A 17,833-nucleotide genomic window follows, 5' to 3' on the forward strand; every position below is an offset into this window, starting at 1 on the left:
CAATGCCCACTTTCGTAGTTGTACCTTCTCTCTTCAGATGCTTGCCTAGCAGTTCCAAATGCTTAGAAGCCCCTGTGTGCTAACTTTGGCCTGGCCTATACATGTGAGTGGATTTATAAAATAATTTTTGTACAGAGCACAGTGACATTACATCCTACAAAATAAGTCTCTTTCGTATAAACTGGAGCCTGTTCCGAAGTCCCCGGGCCGATTGGCATGTAACCTAACGAGGAGGGATGCAGGTGGAGGAAAAGATGCTGTTTATGTGCAATTACCAACCCCCTGACTATATCGCATCCATTTTTGATTGCCGATATGTATTATCGCGACAATGGACTAAAGTAAAGACCAGTATTACTTGCATATTTGGAGAAGTCCATAAATATAAATCCCCCCTGTGTTTCATCAGCCAGGTAAGATAGCTGAAAAATTCCCCATGGTGGTATTCCCCAAGCCAGCTTTTCCAGTGATTCTAGGGTGGGACTGGTCTCATAATAAATGTGGTGTACTACTGACTACTCCTGATTGAAACTTAGGCCTAGTTATGGACGAGGATGACCCCGCTCAAGCTGTCTCCATGCCTTGTAATGAGCCGGCAGAGAGGGATACGGAAGCCCCAGAGTTGGATGGGGAGACTCTTGGGCTGTCACAGATGGATACATCATCAGCCCGCGCCTCGAGTAGCCGGGTGACTCCCCACCCATTGAGGTCAAACCAGACCCTCTTTCAGAGATACACTTTCAGTTTAGAGAGACTCCAGCTTCTTTCAAAAGGGGGCAGTGGAATGATGACTCCCTGAAATTTGCAAAAAATGCAGTTGTCCTCGTCAATGGCCAATGCACCCATCAGCCCATGCCACAGGGTCCTCACTTTGTAATAGAAAATGACCTGTTGTATCGACTGGCGAAGCATGAAGGGGGAGGTGAGGAAGTTGTTGTTAATCCCACGAACGTACTGGCGGCAGGTCTGTGAAGTGACGCACGCCCACCTCCTAGGAGGCCATTTAGCACCGAAAAGACTTCAGAGTGTATCAGGCTCCAATTTTATTGGCCGAGAATTAATGAGGAGGTTTGCCATTTTTACATCTCTTGTCCAGAGTGTCAATTACGGCAAATTCCTAGGAAGAACCAGGCTCCTCTGATTCCCTTTCCCCAGATACAGTGGTGTGAAAAACTATTTGCCCCCTTCCTGATTTCTTATTCTTTTGCATGTTTGTCACACAATGTTTCTGATCATCAAACACATTTAACCATTAGTCAAATATAACACAAGCAAACACAAAATGCAGTTTTTAAATGATGGTTTTTATTATTTAGGGAGAAAAAAAATCCAAACCTACATGGCCCTGTGTGAAAAAGTAATTGCCCCCTGAATCTAATAACTGGTTGGGCCACCCTTTGCAGCAATACCTAACATACCTAAATTTGGAAGTAATAGGAAACTAAAAAAATCTCCACGATGGATTAATAAAGATTTAAAAAAGAAGTTGCAAAGGAAAAAACTGCTGTATAAGGCATATAAGACTAATGACTGCAAAGAGAACCGTGCAGCGTATGAGAAAATGAGGGCAACCATTAAGAAGGATATCAGGGAGGCTAAAAGACAGTTGGAGAGGAATATAGCAGATAAGGCGAAAGAAGACCCCAAGAGATTCTTTCAGTATTTTAGTAGTAAAAGAACAGTTAAGGAGGAGGTCAAGTTCATCAGGAATAGTAAAGGGAATTAAAAGATACAGACAATGAAATAGCAGATGCCCTAAACTTACATTTTTCTGAGGTGTTTACAAGTGAGCAAGTGGATAACCTGCCAGAGGTAAACACAACTACTAAGGAGGTACTGAGGGATTTGGAAATTGTAGAGGGAGAAGTGCTGCTCAGATTAAATAAGATAAAATCAAACAAATCACCAGGCCCAGATAATATTTATCCTCGTGTTCTTAAGGAGGCTAGTGAGTACATATATAAACCCTTGACACACATTTTTAGGAAGTCACTGTGCACTGGAGAGATTCCAAAGGACTGGAAAATGGCAAATATCATCCCATTATATAAAAAGGGTGACAGGGCAGATCCAAGCAACTATAGGCCAGTAAGCTTAACAAGCATCACAGGAAAATTAATGGAAGGAATTATTAAGGATAAGATTGAGCAACACATGACAAGGACAGGAGTTATTCTGAACAGTCAGCATGGGTTCAGAAGGGGAGGTCGTGTTTTACTAACATGTTGGAATTCTATGAGGAGGCAACAAAGGATACGATCAAAGTGGAGCTTATGATATTATTTATCTGGACTTTCAGAAAGCATTTGATAAGGTGCCACATGAGAGGTTGGGCATCAAGTTAAAAGAAGTGGGAATTCAGGGTGATGTTTTTAGATGGGTGCAGAATTGGCTCAGACACAGGAAGCAGAGGGTGATGGTGCGAGGAACCTCATCAGAACTGGCGATGTTATGAGTGGTGTTCCACAGGGGTCAGTGCTAGGGCGCTGCTATTTTTAATATATATAAATGATTTAGATAGGAATATAAGTAACAAGCTGGTTAAGTTTGCAGATGATACCAAGATAGGTGGATTAGCAGATAATTTGGAATCCGTTATATCATTACAGAAGGACTTGGATAGCATACAGGCTTGGGCAGATTTGTGGCAGATGAAATTTAATGTCAGTAAATGTAAAGTATTACACATAGGAAGTAAAAATATTAGGTTTGAATACACAATGGGCGGTCGAAAAATCGAGAGTACACCTTATGAGAAGGATTTAGGAGTCATAGTGGACTCCAAGCTATCAACTTCCAGACAGTGTTCAGAAGCCATTAAGAAGGCTAACAGAATGTTAGGTTATATAGCACGATCTGTGGAGTACAAGTCCAAGGAGGTTATGCTCAACCTTTATAATGCACTGGTGAGGCCTCATCTTGAGTACTGTGTGCAGTTTTGGTCTCCAGGCTACAAAAGGACATAGCAGCACTAGAAAAGGTCCAGAGAAGAGCGACTAGGCTGATTCCAGGTCTACAGGGGTTGAATTATGAGGAAAGATTAAAAGAGCTGGGCCTTTACAGTTTAAGCAAAAGAAGATTAAGAGGTGACATGATTGAAGTGTTTAAAATTATGAAGGGAATTAGTACAGTGGATCGAGACTTGTATTTTAAAATGAGCTCATCAAGAACACGGGGACACAGTTGGAAACTTGTTAAGGGTAAATTTCGCACAAACATTAGGAAGTTTTTCTTTACACAAAGAACGATAGACACTTGGAATAAGTTACCAAGTAGTGTGGTAGACAGTAAGACGTTAGGGACTTTCAAAACTCGACTTGATGTTTTCTTGGAGGAAGCAAGTGGATAGGACTGGCGAGCTTTGTTGGGCTGAATGGCCTGTTCTCGTCTAGATTGTTCTAATTCTAATTCTAATTCAATAACTGCAATCAAGCGTTTGCGATAACTTGCAATGAGTCTTTTACAGCGCTCTGGAGGAATTTTGGCTTTGGCCCACTCATCTTTGCAGAATTGTTGTAATTCAGCTTTATTTGAGGGTTTTCTAGCATGAACTGCCTTTTTAAGGTCATGCCATAGCATCTCAATTGGATTCAGGTCAGGACTTTGACTAGGCCACTCCAAAGTCTTCATTTTGTTTTTCTTCAGCCACTCAGAGGTGGATTTGCTGGTGTGTTTTGGGTCATTGTCCCATTGCAGCACCCAAGATCACTTCAGCTTGAGTTGACGAACAGATGGCCGGACTTTCTCCTTCAGGATTTTTTGGTAGACAGTAGAATTCATGGTTCCATCTATCACAGCAAGCCTTCCAGGTCCTGAAGCAGCAAAACAACCCCAGACCATCACACTACCACCACCATATTTTACTGTTGCTATGATGTTCTTTTTCTGAAATGCTGTGTTCCTTTTACGTCAGATGTAACGGGACATTTGCCTTAAAAAAGTTCAACTTTTGTCTCATCAGTCCACAAGGTATTTTCCCAAAAGTCTTGGAAATCATTGACATGTTTCTTAGCAAAATTGAGACGAGCCCTAATGTTCTTTTTGCTTAACAGTGGTTTGTGTCTTGTAAATCTGCCATGCTGGCTGTTTTTTTTGCCCAGTCTCTTTCTTATGGTGGAGTCGTGAACACTGACCTTAATTGAGGCAAGTGAGGCCTGCAGTTCTTTAGACGTTGTCCTGGGGTCTTTTGTGACCTCTCAGATGAGTCGTCTCTGCGCTCTTGGGGTAATTTTGGTCGCCGACCACTCCTGGGAAGGTTCACCACTGTTCCATGTTTTTGCCATTTGTGGATAATGGCTCTCACTGTCGTTCACTGGAGTCCCAAAGCTTTAGAAATGACTTTATAACCTTTACCAGACTGATAGATCTCAATTCCTTGTTCTCATTTGTTCCTGAATTTCTTTGGATCTTTGCATGATTTCTAGCTTTTGAGGTGCTTTTGGTCTACTTCTCTGTGTCAGACAGCTCCTATTTAAGTGATTTCTTGATTGAAACAGGTGTGGCAGTAATCAGGCCTGGGGGTGGCTACAGAAATTGAACTCAGGTGTGATACACCACAGTTAGGTTATTTTTTAACAAGGGGGCAATTACTTTTTCACACAGGGCCATGTAGGTTTGGATTTATTTTCTCTCTAAATAATAAAAACCATCATTTAAAAACTGCATTTTGTGTTTACTTGTGTTATATTTTACTAATGGTTAAATGTGTTTGATGATCAGAAACATTTTGTGTGACAAACATGCAAAAGAATAAGAAATCAGGAAGGGGGCAAATAGTTTTTCACACCACTGTAGATGTCCCATTCGAACATATTGGTATCAATATAGTAGGACCTAGTGCTAGGCGGTATACTGGTTCATACTGAAAACCGTTTTTAATTTTTGTTATGATATGGATTTTTCTTATACCGCAACATCGGTTTAAATTGCCTAAACAATGTTTGGAATGTTGCGCAGCGGGAAACTGTTTAAGGGGGGACCTTTTTCCACTGCTACACTGCTAAACGCATACAACGGAGTACATGCGTTAGCAGAGGTGTTGTGCGGGGGGCTCTTTTTCACTGCTACACCACTAAATAGGCATGCAACGGAGTACATGCAGTAATGGAGGTATTGCGTGGTGAAAATGTACAGAAAACATTCTGTCTGTTGCCTGGAGATACTTTCGTTTTAAAAGGTCAGATATGGACCATTAAGTTCAAATCTGTGAATAATGTTTCTGTACTACTGGGTAATAATGCAAGCCAAGTTGTGCTTGTTTTATTTTATTTTCCAATACAGTGTAATGTACCTGGGTACTGTGTAATAGTGTGACGACATGTTGACTTTATTCTTGACGATAATGACGAGAATACTTTATTCTCGACATATAGTTTTTTTTTTTTTTCTTCCCTGTGTCCTTTTTTATTATCTTCACCGTTGCCCTAAAACGATTCTGTAGGGCTATACCATAAATAGCATCATAAATGCAAGTTGCAGTTTTATAATTTATGTATATAAGCTTAGTTTGAAGCACGGTCCATATTAATGCAATTTTCCTTAATGATGGTTCAGTTGGTAAAGATGTCATCACAAAGTTGCACTTGTTTTATTTTATTTTTATTTGGTGAATACTGCGTAATGCACCTGGGCTTGAAGTAATATTATTACTGGAAGTTGCAGTATTATTTATTTTATTATAATTTATTAGTTTAAATATTGTGCAGTTTAATGATGGTAAAGTTGTTTAAAAAGTCACTTTAACGTGTCAGTGGACAGAGATTGTTAACATTAACAGAAAGTGCAGTTGGTTTACTAAAAATATTTACTATTTATTCCTTTTCTAAGACATGTTCAGTGCAATAAAACTTTTGACAAGCACCTCTGAATATTTTACTAAGTCTAAATGCCTCTTTGGATGGTTGAAAATATATTGTCAAAATTTTAGTTTAAATTTTTTGCAAAATTCATTCAATAAAAAGGTTCTATATTTTGACTGCATCTGCCATGCAGTGTGATTCCTTCTCTTCATTAATGCCACCCCTTTGAAAAATATCTCTTCATGTGGCCATTCAAACCTTTTCAGGGGGTCCTCGGGTTACAACATTTCGACATATGACGTTTCAAGTTTACAACGCTCACTCCCATAAAAACTTTAAAAAAAAATAATTGATACGTGAATGTTTCAGCTTACGCCATTAGCGTCATACGGAATTTTTTTACACTCATTTTTTGGCATTTTTTCTGTTACTACAATACAGTGTACAATATAGTATATTTATGTCCTTTTCCTTTTTATGTGGTTTAGTTGTGTTTTTATGTTCTAGATTATAATTTGGCAGTTGTGTTGTGAAGTGACTTAGGCTAAGGTGTGTTTCGACTTACACCAAAATTTGGGTTACATCACTGTTGTACAAACGGAACTGTATCCTCACCCGAGGATCCCCAAGTATTAATACTTGTGTGCACATTAAAATGTTTTTTTAGTACAATATACAATTCTCATGATAGTGGAATAGGTTATTCTTAGCCAGTCTACTGCAGTAATTGCAGTGGAAAATGTGGTTACCATCCATCCACTCATGCATGGGAAAAAAAATACCATTGAATACCGGGATAATTTATAAAAATACAGATATAGAATTTTGGTCGTACCGCCCAGCATTAGTAGGACCCCTCGAGCCCTTGGCCCAAGGATATAAATACATATTAGTCCTTATGGATTATGCTACTTGATATCTGGAGACTGTTCCCTTGCGCTCGAACACGTCTAAGACTATTGCACGGGAACCTTTAGGGGTGTTTGTGTGGGGCGGCCTTTTACCTCGGAGACAGTCAGAGAGACTGCCAAGTTACTTAAAATAAAGCACTTAACACTAGAATTACCAGAGCCTACGACAAAACACGTAATTCCGTCCCACCTTAAACTGCTTCTTAAATCCCTTCACACCTCTCCGCCAGCGTCCTTTGTCTTCTAAATATGCTGATAAAGAGAAGCTTGGAGCAGCCGGCTATTCCATCCCCCCACCAATTTAGAACGTGCACGAACTTCAGCTTGATTGAGTATCTGGGAGTGAAGTAGAGTTTTAGAGTGGAAATAATAGATCGTTGTTTGGAACACACGCACTTCATGTCTGTTCCGTTTCCACAGTAATTTGTGTCAACACATTGTTAAAATAGTAACGTTTTTTATATTCTAGTAGTAGATGACAAAATGTAGGCATAAACTATATAGTGTATGAAGCCTGAAGTCCAAATAGCAAAGAAACATTTTCACAAGAATAACACATTTGCACTTTTATTCAAAAATATAACTGCAGAAACAAAAAGCCGCCTCAACATGCGACATTGACAGCAGTTTATTGAAACTGCTTCCGTGGTTCAATAGACTCAGCCCCCGCTTGGGAATCAAGAGAGAAGTAAACTGCTCTTAGTCTTACTATTTTAGAATAAAAGCATACATTTGATTTCAGTCTGTAACAGCCGGTGCAATTTATGATCCTTGTAAAGGTTAGCTTTTTTTTTTTTTATTCACTTTTCATTCTCTCAGTCGAGTTCAGAATCAATCCATACAACCCCATCTGACACGGCTGTTTTCACTAAAGACGCGCTATAGCTCTGCAGTGTACCACAATGCATACTAACGCCTGCCCCCACCCCCGGTTCTGACACACAAACGCTGGCGAAGCTGCCTTCTTCAGTATCTCACCGTCACTTGCTTTTCTTTTTTTCAGTTTTATTGAGTGTTCCTGCCAGTCCCGCATGTTGCTGTATGCTGTTTCTTTTGTACTTCAGGACATGCAGAGGAAAGAATGGTAAAAAGCAGTAACCGGCTCTATATGCAATCATCAGACACTCCCCATCTGCCCGTGTCGTTCAAACACAGGAACATATATTGGTGTAAAAGTATAACAAAAGTGCACTTTTATTCAAGTGCACTTTTTCCATCGCCTTTTCCTGTAAGAAGCAATGTACACACTTCTCTCTATGCTGTGGTTTCTATTACACACCTGAAAGAAAGAGACAATATATGTGAAAATATAATCGCACTAATGCAATATTATTTGAAAACGAACAGCGTCAGATCGGGTGTGAATTTATGCAGGAACTGGAAATTCTCTGATGCGGGACCTTCCCCCAGGGAAGAAAGTACAGTGTCAGGTGCTCATTCAGTGTAATAGAAACCATAGCACAGAGAGGTGTGTACACGGCAACAAGTACACGTGTCGTAAATGTAGGAAGGACGGTCCTTGGGTGTGTGGGAACTGTTAATATTTGAATGTGATGATTTTATATAGCACGGAATGAAAATCAGCACTTCTTAGCATTGCACCATGCAAGCTGTCGTATCAATCGCCTACTGTAACTTGCTTTCTTTTTCTTGGTTATACAGGTAGTTTTGAATAAAAGTGCACTTGTTTTGTTTGCGAAATGAAGTGTCTCGTGCACTTTTCGTGGCATTACGTGTATTTTTGAGCATGCCCGTTTGAGCAGTATAAAAAGTATTGAAAAGTATAACAAAACAACGGGCAGATGGGGAGTGTCTGATGATTGCATATAGCTCCGAACTTACTGCTCTTTACCATTCTCTCCTCTGCATGCCCTGGAGTACAAAAAACAGAATACAGGCGCTATAGCTCTGCGTTGTACCACGATGCATACTAACGCACCAAAAAAGGGTTCTGACACACAGATGCTGGCGAAGCTGCCTTCTTCGTATCTCACCGTCACTTGATTTTCTTTTAATTCAGTTTTATTGAGTGTTCCTGCCAGTCCCGCATGTTGCTGTATGCTGGATATTTTCACATGTATTGTCTCTTTCTTTCAGGTGTGTAATAGAAACCACAGCATAGAGAGAAGTGTGTACATTGCTTCTTACAGGAAAAGGCGATGGAAAAAGTGCACTTGAATAAAAGTGCACTTTTGTTATACTTTTACACCAATATATGTTCCTGTGTTTGAACGACACGGGCAGATGGGGAGTGTCTGATGATTGCATATAGCGCCGAAGTTACTGCTTTTTACCATTCTTTCCTCTGCATGTCCTGGAGTACAAAAGAAACAGCATACAGCAACATGCGGGGACTGGCAGGAACACTCAATAAAACTGAATAAAATGAAAAGCAAGTGACGGTGAGATACGAAGAAGGCAGCTTCGCCAGCGTCTGTGTGTCAGAACCCTTTTGGGGGGGGACATTAGTATGCATCGTGGTACACTGCAGAGCTATAGCGCGTCTTTAGTGAAAACAGCCGTGTCAGATGGGGTTGTATGGATTGATTCTGAACGCGACTGAGAGAATGAAAAGTGAATAAAAAAAAAAAGCTAACCTTTACAAGGATCATAAATTGCACCGGCTGTTACAGACTGAAATCAAATGTATGCTTTTATTCTAAAACAGTAAGACTAAGAGCAGTTTACTTCTCAAAACGGAGGGGCGCAGGATTGAACTCGTGACCTCTTGATTCCCAAGCGGGGGCTGAGTCTATTGAACCACGGAGGCAGTTTCAATAAACTGCTGCCAATGTCGCATGTTAAGGCGGCTTTTTGTTTCTGCGGTTATATTTTTGAATAAAAGCGCAATTGTGTTATTCTTGTGAAAATGTTTCTTTGCTATTTGGACTTCAGGCTTCATACACTATATAGTTTATGCCTACATTTTGTCATCTACTACTAGAATATAAAAAACGTTTCTGTTTTAACAATGTGTTGACACAGATTACTGTAGAAACGGAACAGACATGAAATGCGTGTGTTCCAAACAACGATCTATTTCCACTCTAAAACTCCACTTCACTCCCAGATACTCAATCAAGCTGAAGTTCGTGCACGTTCTAAATTGGTGGTGGGATGGAATAGACGGCTGCTCTAGCTTCTCTTTATCAGCACATTTAGAAGACAAAGGGCGCTGGCGGAGAGGTGTGAAGGGATTTAAGAAGCGATTTAAGGTGGGACGGAGTTACAAGTTTTTTCGTAGGCTCTGGTAATTCTAGTGTTAAAGACTGCGGTGTATCATCCTCAAACCAACAGTCTAGTCGAGAGGTTTATTCAGGCTCTCAAACAAATGCTTCGCAAGGTGGTCAGTGGGGGCGGGAGGAACTGGGATCAGCTCCTCCCCCCGTGCTCTTTGCCTGTCGGGAAGTCCTTCAATCCTCTACAGGGTTCTCACCATTTAAATTATTCTATGGACAACAACCTCAGGGAGTTTTGGATATTTTTGATAGAAGGATGGGAAGGAGAGGCTCTTCCCTTCAGCAGTATATTAGAGTATATTGTGCAATTACACAATCGATTTGGGAAAATTCTACCTAATTTAATACAGTGCATCCAGAAAGTATTCACAGCGCATCACTTTATCCACATTTTGTTATGTTACAGCCTTATTCCAAAATGAATTTAAATTCATTTTTTTCTTCGGAATTCTACACACAACACCCCATAATGACAACGTGAAAAAAGTTTACTTGAGATTTTTGCAAATTTATTAAAAATAAAAAAATTGAGAAGGCACATGTACATAAGTATTCACAGCCTTTTCCATGAAGCTCAAAATTGAGCTCAGGTGCATCCTGTTTCCCCTGATCATCATTGAGATGTTTCTGCAGCTTAAGTGGAGTCCACCTGTGGTAAATTCAGTTGATTGGACATGATTTGGAAAGGCACACTCCTGTGTATATATAAGGTCCCACAGTTGACAGTTCATGTCAAAGCACAAACCAAGCATTAAGTCAAAGGAATTGTCTGTACACCTCCGAGACAGGATTGTCTCGACGCACAAATCTGGGAAAGGTTACAGAAAAATTTCTGCTGCTTTGAAGGTCCCAATGAGGACAGTGGCCTCCTCCATCCGTAAATGGAGTAAGTTCGAAACCACCAGGACTCTTCCTAGAGCTGGCCGGCCATCTAAACTGAGCGATTGGGGGAGAAGGGCCTTAGTCAGGGAGGTGACCAAGAACCCGATTTTCACTCTGTCAGAGGTCCTCTGTGGAGAAAGGAGAACCTTCCAGAAGGACAACCATCTAGAGACTAGTCAGGGTAAAGGGAAGAGACATCCTGGATGAAAACCTGCTCCAGAGTGCTCTTGACCTCAGACTGGATAAAGTGCTCTGACCCCATAATGCGTATAGTGTTGCCTACCTAGATGACATTGTCAACTATTCAAGCTATGGAAGGAACACGTATAGCAGGTTAGAGCGGTATTGTGAACACTTGGAGAGGCTGGGCTTCAAATCAATCAAGAGAAATGTTTCTTTGGATTGAAAGTGGCAAAATTTTTGGGCCACCTGATGGGTGGGGGGCGAGAGAAGTGTGTACATTGCAACAGGTACATATGTCATAAATGTAGGAAGGACACGTCTGTGAACTGTTAACATTTGAATCTGATGATTGCATATAGCACTGAACTAACCTCTCTGTACTATTCTTTCCACTTCATGTCCTAGAGTATAAAAGAAACACCACCATGCAGCAACATGTGGGGACTGGAAAGATCGGGGAAAAAAAAAAAACACGGGAAACACGTGGTCACTGATTTAAACCGCAAGATGTTATGCGAATGAATATTAATAATATTAACAATGTTACATCCATGCAATAATGTTTTACAAAATTATACAGGTCATAAAATAAATAATTCCAAATATCCTATATACCCATGTCTCTGTTTTTGTTTTGTTTTTTGTCATTGTGGCTTTGACTTGATGGACCATCATGATGCCGTCAAGCTGAAGAAGGAGTCCTATAGGACCTTTTTGTCCTGTGGGTCTCTGGAGGCAGCTGATAGGTACCGGCAGGCCAAGCAGAATGCGGCTTCGGTGGTTGCTGAGGCAAAAACTCGGACATGGGAGGAGTTTGGAGAGGCCATGGAGAACGACTTTTGGACGGCTTCGAGGAGATTCTGGTCCACTGTCCGGTGTCTCAGGAGGGGAAAGCAGTGCAGTGTCAAAACCGTATATGGTGGGGATGGTGCGCTGCTGATCTCGACTCGGGACGTTGTGGGTCGGTGGGGGGAGTACTTCGAAGACCTCCTCAATCCCACTAACATGCCTTCCAATGAGGAAGTAGTTCCTGGGGACTCTGAGGTGGGCTGTCCCATCTCGGGGACTGAGGTCCCCGAGGTGGTCAAAAAACTCCTTGGTGGCAGGGCCACCAGGGTGGATGAGATACACCCGGAGTTCCTCAAGGCTCTGGATGTTGTAGGACTGTCTTGGTTGACACGTCTCTGCTACATTGCATGGACATCGGGGACAGTGCCTCTGTATTGGCAGACCGGGATGGTGGTCCCCCTCTTTAAAAAGGGGGACCGGAGGGTGTGTTCCTACTACAGAGGGATCACATTCCTCAGCCTCCCTGGAAAAGTCTATTCGGGGTTCTGGAGAGGAGGGTCCGTCGGATAGTCGAACTTCGGATTCAGGAGGAACAGTGTGGTTTTCGGCCTGGTCGCGGAGTAGTGGACCAGCTCTACACCCTTAGCAGAATCCTGGAGGGTGCATGGGAGTTTGCCCAACCAGTCTACATGTGTTTTGTGGACTTGGAAAAGGCATTCGACCGTGTCCCTCGGGGAATCCTGTGGGAGGGTGCTCCGGGAGTATGGGGTACCAGACCCCCTGATAAGAGCTGTTCGGTCCCTGTACAACTGGTGTCAGAGCTTGGTTCGCATTGTTGGCTGTAAGTCGAGCCCGTTTCCGGTTGAGAGTTGGACTCTACCAGGGCTGCCCTTTGTCACCGATTCTGTTCATAACTTTTATGGACAGAATTTCTAGGCGCAGCCAGGGTGTTGAAGGGGTCTGGTTTGGTGGACTCAGGATTGGGTCACTGCTTTTTGCAGATGATGTCCTGTTTGCTTCATCAGACCAAGATCTTCAACTCTCTCTGGGACGGTTCGCAGCTGAGTGTGAAGCAGTTGGGATGAGAATCGGTACCTCCAAATCCGAGACCAAGGTCCTCAGCCGGAAAAGGGTGGTGTACCCTCTCAGGGTTAGGGGAGAGATCCTGCCCCAAGTGGAGGAATTCAAGTATCTCGGGGTCTTGTTCACGAGTGAGGGAAGAATGGACCGTGAGATCGACAGGCGGATCGGTGCGGCATCCGCAGTGATGCTGGCTCTACATCGGTCTGTCGTGGTGAAAAAGGAGCTGAGCCCTAAGGCAAAGCTCTCAATTTACCAGTTGATCTATGTTCCTACCCTTACCTATGGTCATGAGCTATGGGTAGTGACCGAAAGAACGAGATTGCGAATACAAGCGGCTGAAATGAGTTTCCTCCGCAGGGTGTCTGGGCTTTCCCTTAAAGATAGGGTGAGAAGCTCAGTCATCCGGGAGGTGCTCAGAGTAGAGGCGCTGCTCCTCCGCATCGAGAGGAGTCAGATGAGGAGGCTCGGGCATCTGATCAGGATGCCTCCTGGATGCCTCCCTGGTGAAGTGTTCCGGGCACGTCCAACCGGGAGGAGGCCCCGGGGAAGACCCAGGACACGCTGGAGTGACTATGTCTCCCGGCTGGCCTGGGAACACCTTGGGATTCTCCCGGAAGAGCTGGAAGAAGTGGCCGGGGAGAGGGAAGTCTGGGCCTCTCTGCTTAAGCTGCTGCCCCCGCGACACGACCCCGGATAAGCGAAGAGGATGGATGGATGGATTGTTGACTGATTTAGGAAGTCCTGTTGCTCTCTATACCTTGGTACATTACCTATTTTACCAACTGCATGCAGCATTTAATCTAAACAGTACATGTTTGAAGATATAAAGCATTTATTTTTTTATTTATTTTTAGAAAAAATTGACTTGATCATTAATGAAGTGCTTGATTAAAATACAACATTTCAAGAACTAGAGTTTGTCAGTGTTGCTGCTGAAATTGCTTTATAAATTCAGGGGTTGTCTTTTCCTTAACTGCAACCTACCCAGGAACTCACGCAGCCATTTTCCAGACTTCCAACCAGTATATCATTTTTGCTTTCGTTGTCAGGTAATAATACTTACATTAATATAGTAGTTTCATCATTTTTTGGTGACAACTTCAAATGCAACTGACTTTGTTGCTTTAAATATTCATTGTCAGTAGTGATTTTTAAAGTTGTTTGTTTTTATGTATGCTTAAAAGTGATTTTTTTATTTTTCCCACAGGTACTTGGACACCTTTTAATCCAACCACAGTCAGATCCATAATTTGTAAGTGTAATTCAAATTATACAGTCTTTTGGAGGTGTAAGAAATCCTAGAGTGGTAGAGTGATGATAATAATATGTAGAGAATTCCTTGAGATCTCAAGTCTCAGTTTTTTGGAGGTGTCAGAAAATGAGATGAACAAAATGTGCCTTGGCATTCTCACACAACATCTTAATGTAAAACGCATTAGTACAAGTCTGCCACATGCTATAGCTGAAAACATTACCTATGAAGTTAGGAGCAAACATTTTATTTTGCCAACTGTGAAAAGTCAAGGTAAAGTAGCAGCACTTACTCTAAAGTTATAATGGTCACAATTCCACCTCATAACACTATTGATTTATGTAAGCACAATACAGTTAATTTCCAAGAAATGTTTTTTTTTTTCAGGATAATGTAAAATAAGATTTTATATCCTATATCATAAGTGTTTGTGAGTCATAGCAGAATACTGTGTCATTTCCCTTGAATTTTATGTTAATAAAGTTTATCTTTCATGGAAAAAATATCACTCGGGGCTAGTAAGTTTTCCATTGCAGGAACATGACTGTTGCTGTTGTGTTGTTTGTGGAGGATGATAGATAGATAGATAGATACTTTATTAATCCCAAGGAGAAATTCGCATACTCCAGCAACAGCATACTGATAAAGAACAATATAAATTAAAGAGTGATAACAATGAACGTATAACAGACAGACAATAACTTTGTTTAATGTTAGTGTTTACCCCCCGGGTGGAATTGACTAGTCGCATAGTGTGGGGGAGGAGCGATCTCCTCAATCTGTCAGTGGAGCAGGACAGTGACAGCAGTCTTTCGCTAAAGCTGCTCCTCTGTCTGGTGATGATCCTGTTCAATGGATGCAGTGGACTCTCCATTATTGACAGGAGCCTGCCACGGATGTTAAACTGTTCAGCTCTGAGCCTACAATAGAGTCTGCCTTCCTCACCAGTTTGTCCAGGCATGAGGCGTCCCTCTTCTTTATGCTGCCTCCCCAGCACACCAACACGTAGAAGAGGGCACTTGCCACAACCGTCTGATAGAACATCTGCAGCATCTTATTGCAGATGTTGAAGGATGCCAGCCTTCTAAGGAAGTATAGTCGGCTCTGTCCTTTCTTACACAGAACATCAGTATTGGCAGTCAAGTCCAATTTTTCATCCAGCTGCACTCCCAGGTATTTATAGGTCTGCACCCTCTGCACTCAGTTACCTCTGATGATCATGGGGTCCATGAGGGGCCTGGTCCTCCTAAAATCCACCACCAGCTCCTTGGTTTTGTTGGTGTTCAGTTGTAGGTGGTTTGAGTCGCAGCATTTAACCAAGTCCTTGATTAGGCTCCTATACTCCTCCTCCTTCCCACTCCTGATACAGCCCACGATAGCAGTGTCGTCAGCAAACTTTTGCACAAGGCAGGACTCTTGAGTTGTATTGGAAGTCCGATGTATATAGGCTGAACAGGACCAGAGAAAGTAACGGTCCCCTGCGGTACTTCTGTGTTGCTGACCACAATGTTAGACCTGCAATTCCCGAGATGCACATACTGAGGTCTGTCTATAAGATAGTCCATAATCCATGCCACTAGGTATGAATCTACTCCCATCTCTGTCAGCTTGTCCCTAAGGAGCAGAGGTTGGATGGTGTTGAAGGCGCTGGAGAAGTCCAGAAACATAATTCTTACAGCACCATTGCTTCTGTCCAAGTGGGAGAGGGATCATTGTAGCTTATAGATGACGGTATCCTCCGCTCCCACCTTCTCCTAGTATGCAAACTGCAGAGAGTCGAGGGAGTGGCGGACCTGTGGCCTCAGGTGGTGAAGCAGCAGCCGTCCACTTGTCTTGTTTCTTACTTCACTCTCGAATGCACATTGCAGTTTATTTGTAACAACTATGCCACTGTAACAAAAGAACATAAGCAAGTATAAAGGTGTGGGGTTTTCTGTCCCCGTATAATGTAAACAAAATGCGGTCAGTGTTTTCTCCAAATGTACAACAGACTGAATGGAAGGCGGACAATTTATTGGTCGGGACAGGAAACAGGCAGACGGAATACTGGGCAGGAACCGTGGTGGTAGATGGGAGTATGATTTCATCAGAGGGGGACCGGAGGGAACGAAGGGACCTGGAAGTGGCTGAGTTCTGTTTTCGAGTCTGGGTGAATTCACGGAGGTGGTGCTTGGTTCTTTCTGCTTAATTAAAGATAAAATAAAGAAAGGTTAGTACCCCGTCGTTGTCCCCTGGTACGACATGCCATGCTGCCTGCTGGGTCTTTAAGCGGCTCCATATGCACTCGTGCGTGACATGACCCCCCCTTCAGCCCAGACTCATCGGGTCGGGTGGCCCGAACCGAGTGGTTGTGAACCCAGGAGAGAGCATCAGTGTTAGTCTGTAAGTTACCACGGCAATAAGTTGTAGGTCCAATAACCACCTGGTGACTCGAGGGTTGGACTCCTTGTGAATAGCCATCCACTGGAGGGCGGCATGGTCTGTCACCAGGGTGAATTCCCGACCCAACAGGTAATACCTCAGGTGAGATACCCCCCTTGATGACCAAAGCTTCCCACTCTACCACTGCATACCTTGTCTACTGGTCCAACAGTTTTTGGCTCAGGTAAATAACGGGGTGTTCAACACCATCATTGCTTTGGCTCAGCATGGTGCCTAGACCTGTGTCCGAAGCATTGATCTGGAGAAGAAAAGGAAGAGAGAAGTCAGGAGTTCTCAAAACGGGTGCCGTTGTGAGGGCCATCTTTAAGTCACTGAATGCCCGTTCTGTGAAGTCATCCCATGCAACATTAAAAGGGGCCCTTTGTCAGATTCATCAAGGGTGCAGCTGTCTCGGAAAATCGATGTACAAACTGGCGGTAGTAACTCGCTAATCCTAAGAAAGCTTGCCTCTTGGTTATCGGATGGGGCCATTCAAGGATGTCTTTGATTTTTTGAACATTGTGGATTCACTAGTTCTCCCCCCCAAACCAGGTAGCCTAAATATCTGGTCTTGTTCAATCCAAAAAAAACTTTTCCAGGGATTGATATGGAGCCCCGCTTTCACTAGTGTCAGAAGGACGGCATAAACCTGCAACACATGCTCCTCCTAGGTCCCAGGGCTTTATTACTCTGTCTGCCAGACGCTGAAAGGTCACTGGCGCCCCACGCAGTCCAAATGGGAGAACCTTGTATTGCCAGTGTCCACTAGGGGTGCTGAATACTGGTTTTTCTCTTGCGGATGCCGTTAAGGGAATTTGCCAATATCCCTTAGTCATATCAAGAGTAGTCAAATAACGTACCGTCCCCAGTTGCTTGAGGAGTTCATCCATGCGGGACATTGGGTAGGTATTGAACTTGGAGACTTGATTGAGTCGCCGAAAGACATTACAAAATCTCCAGGAGCCGTCTGGCTTAGAAACGAGGACGATGGAACTGGACCATGGGCTGTGACTCTATTCAATAATGTCCATATCCAGCATCCATTGAACTTCTAGCTCCACCTCCACGCGTTTTGCCTCCGGGAGGCGATAGGGCTGTTTCCTGACTACCTCCCCGGGGTCCGTCACCATGTCATGCTCAATCAGCGAAGTCTACCCTGGTGCCTCACTGACCACTTCCGGGATAAAAAAAAAAAAAAGATCTCACTCTCCAGCTCCTGTCGCTGGTGGCAAGTCAGATTGTGTCCGAGGTTAAGGTTTGACTTTTTTGGGAAAA

General features: G+C 42.9%; 1 protein-coding gene across 1 annotated transcript in view; it reads left to right on the forward strand.

The window, feature by feature from the left end:
• Nucleotides 1-17,833, forward strand: part of pdcd6 (programmed cell death 6) — a 141,322-nt gene that overhangs the window by 82,325 nt on the left and 41,164 nt on the right. The window contains exon 3 of the mRNA XM_039753302.1: nucleotides 14,093-14,137. Coding sequence (XP_039609236.1) covers nucleotides 14,093-14,137 — 45 coding nt within the window. The remainder of the gene's footprint in view (nucleotides 1-14,092; nucleotides 14,138-17,833) is intronic.

Source organism: Polypterus senegalus, chromosome 5 (assembly GCF_016835505.1).
Source record: "Polypterus senegalus isolate Bchr_013 chromosome 5, ASM1683550v1, whole genome shotgun sequence".
Lineage (NCBI taxonomy): Eukaryota > Metazoa > Chordata > Cladistia > Polypteriformes > Polypteridae > Polypterus > Polypterus senegalus.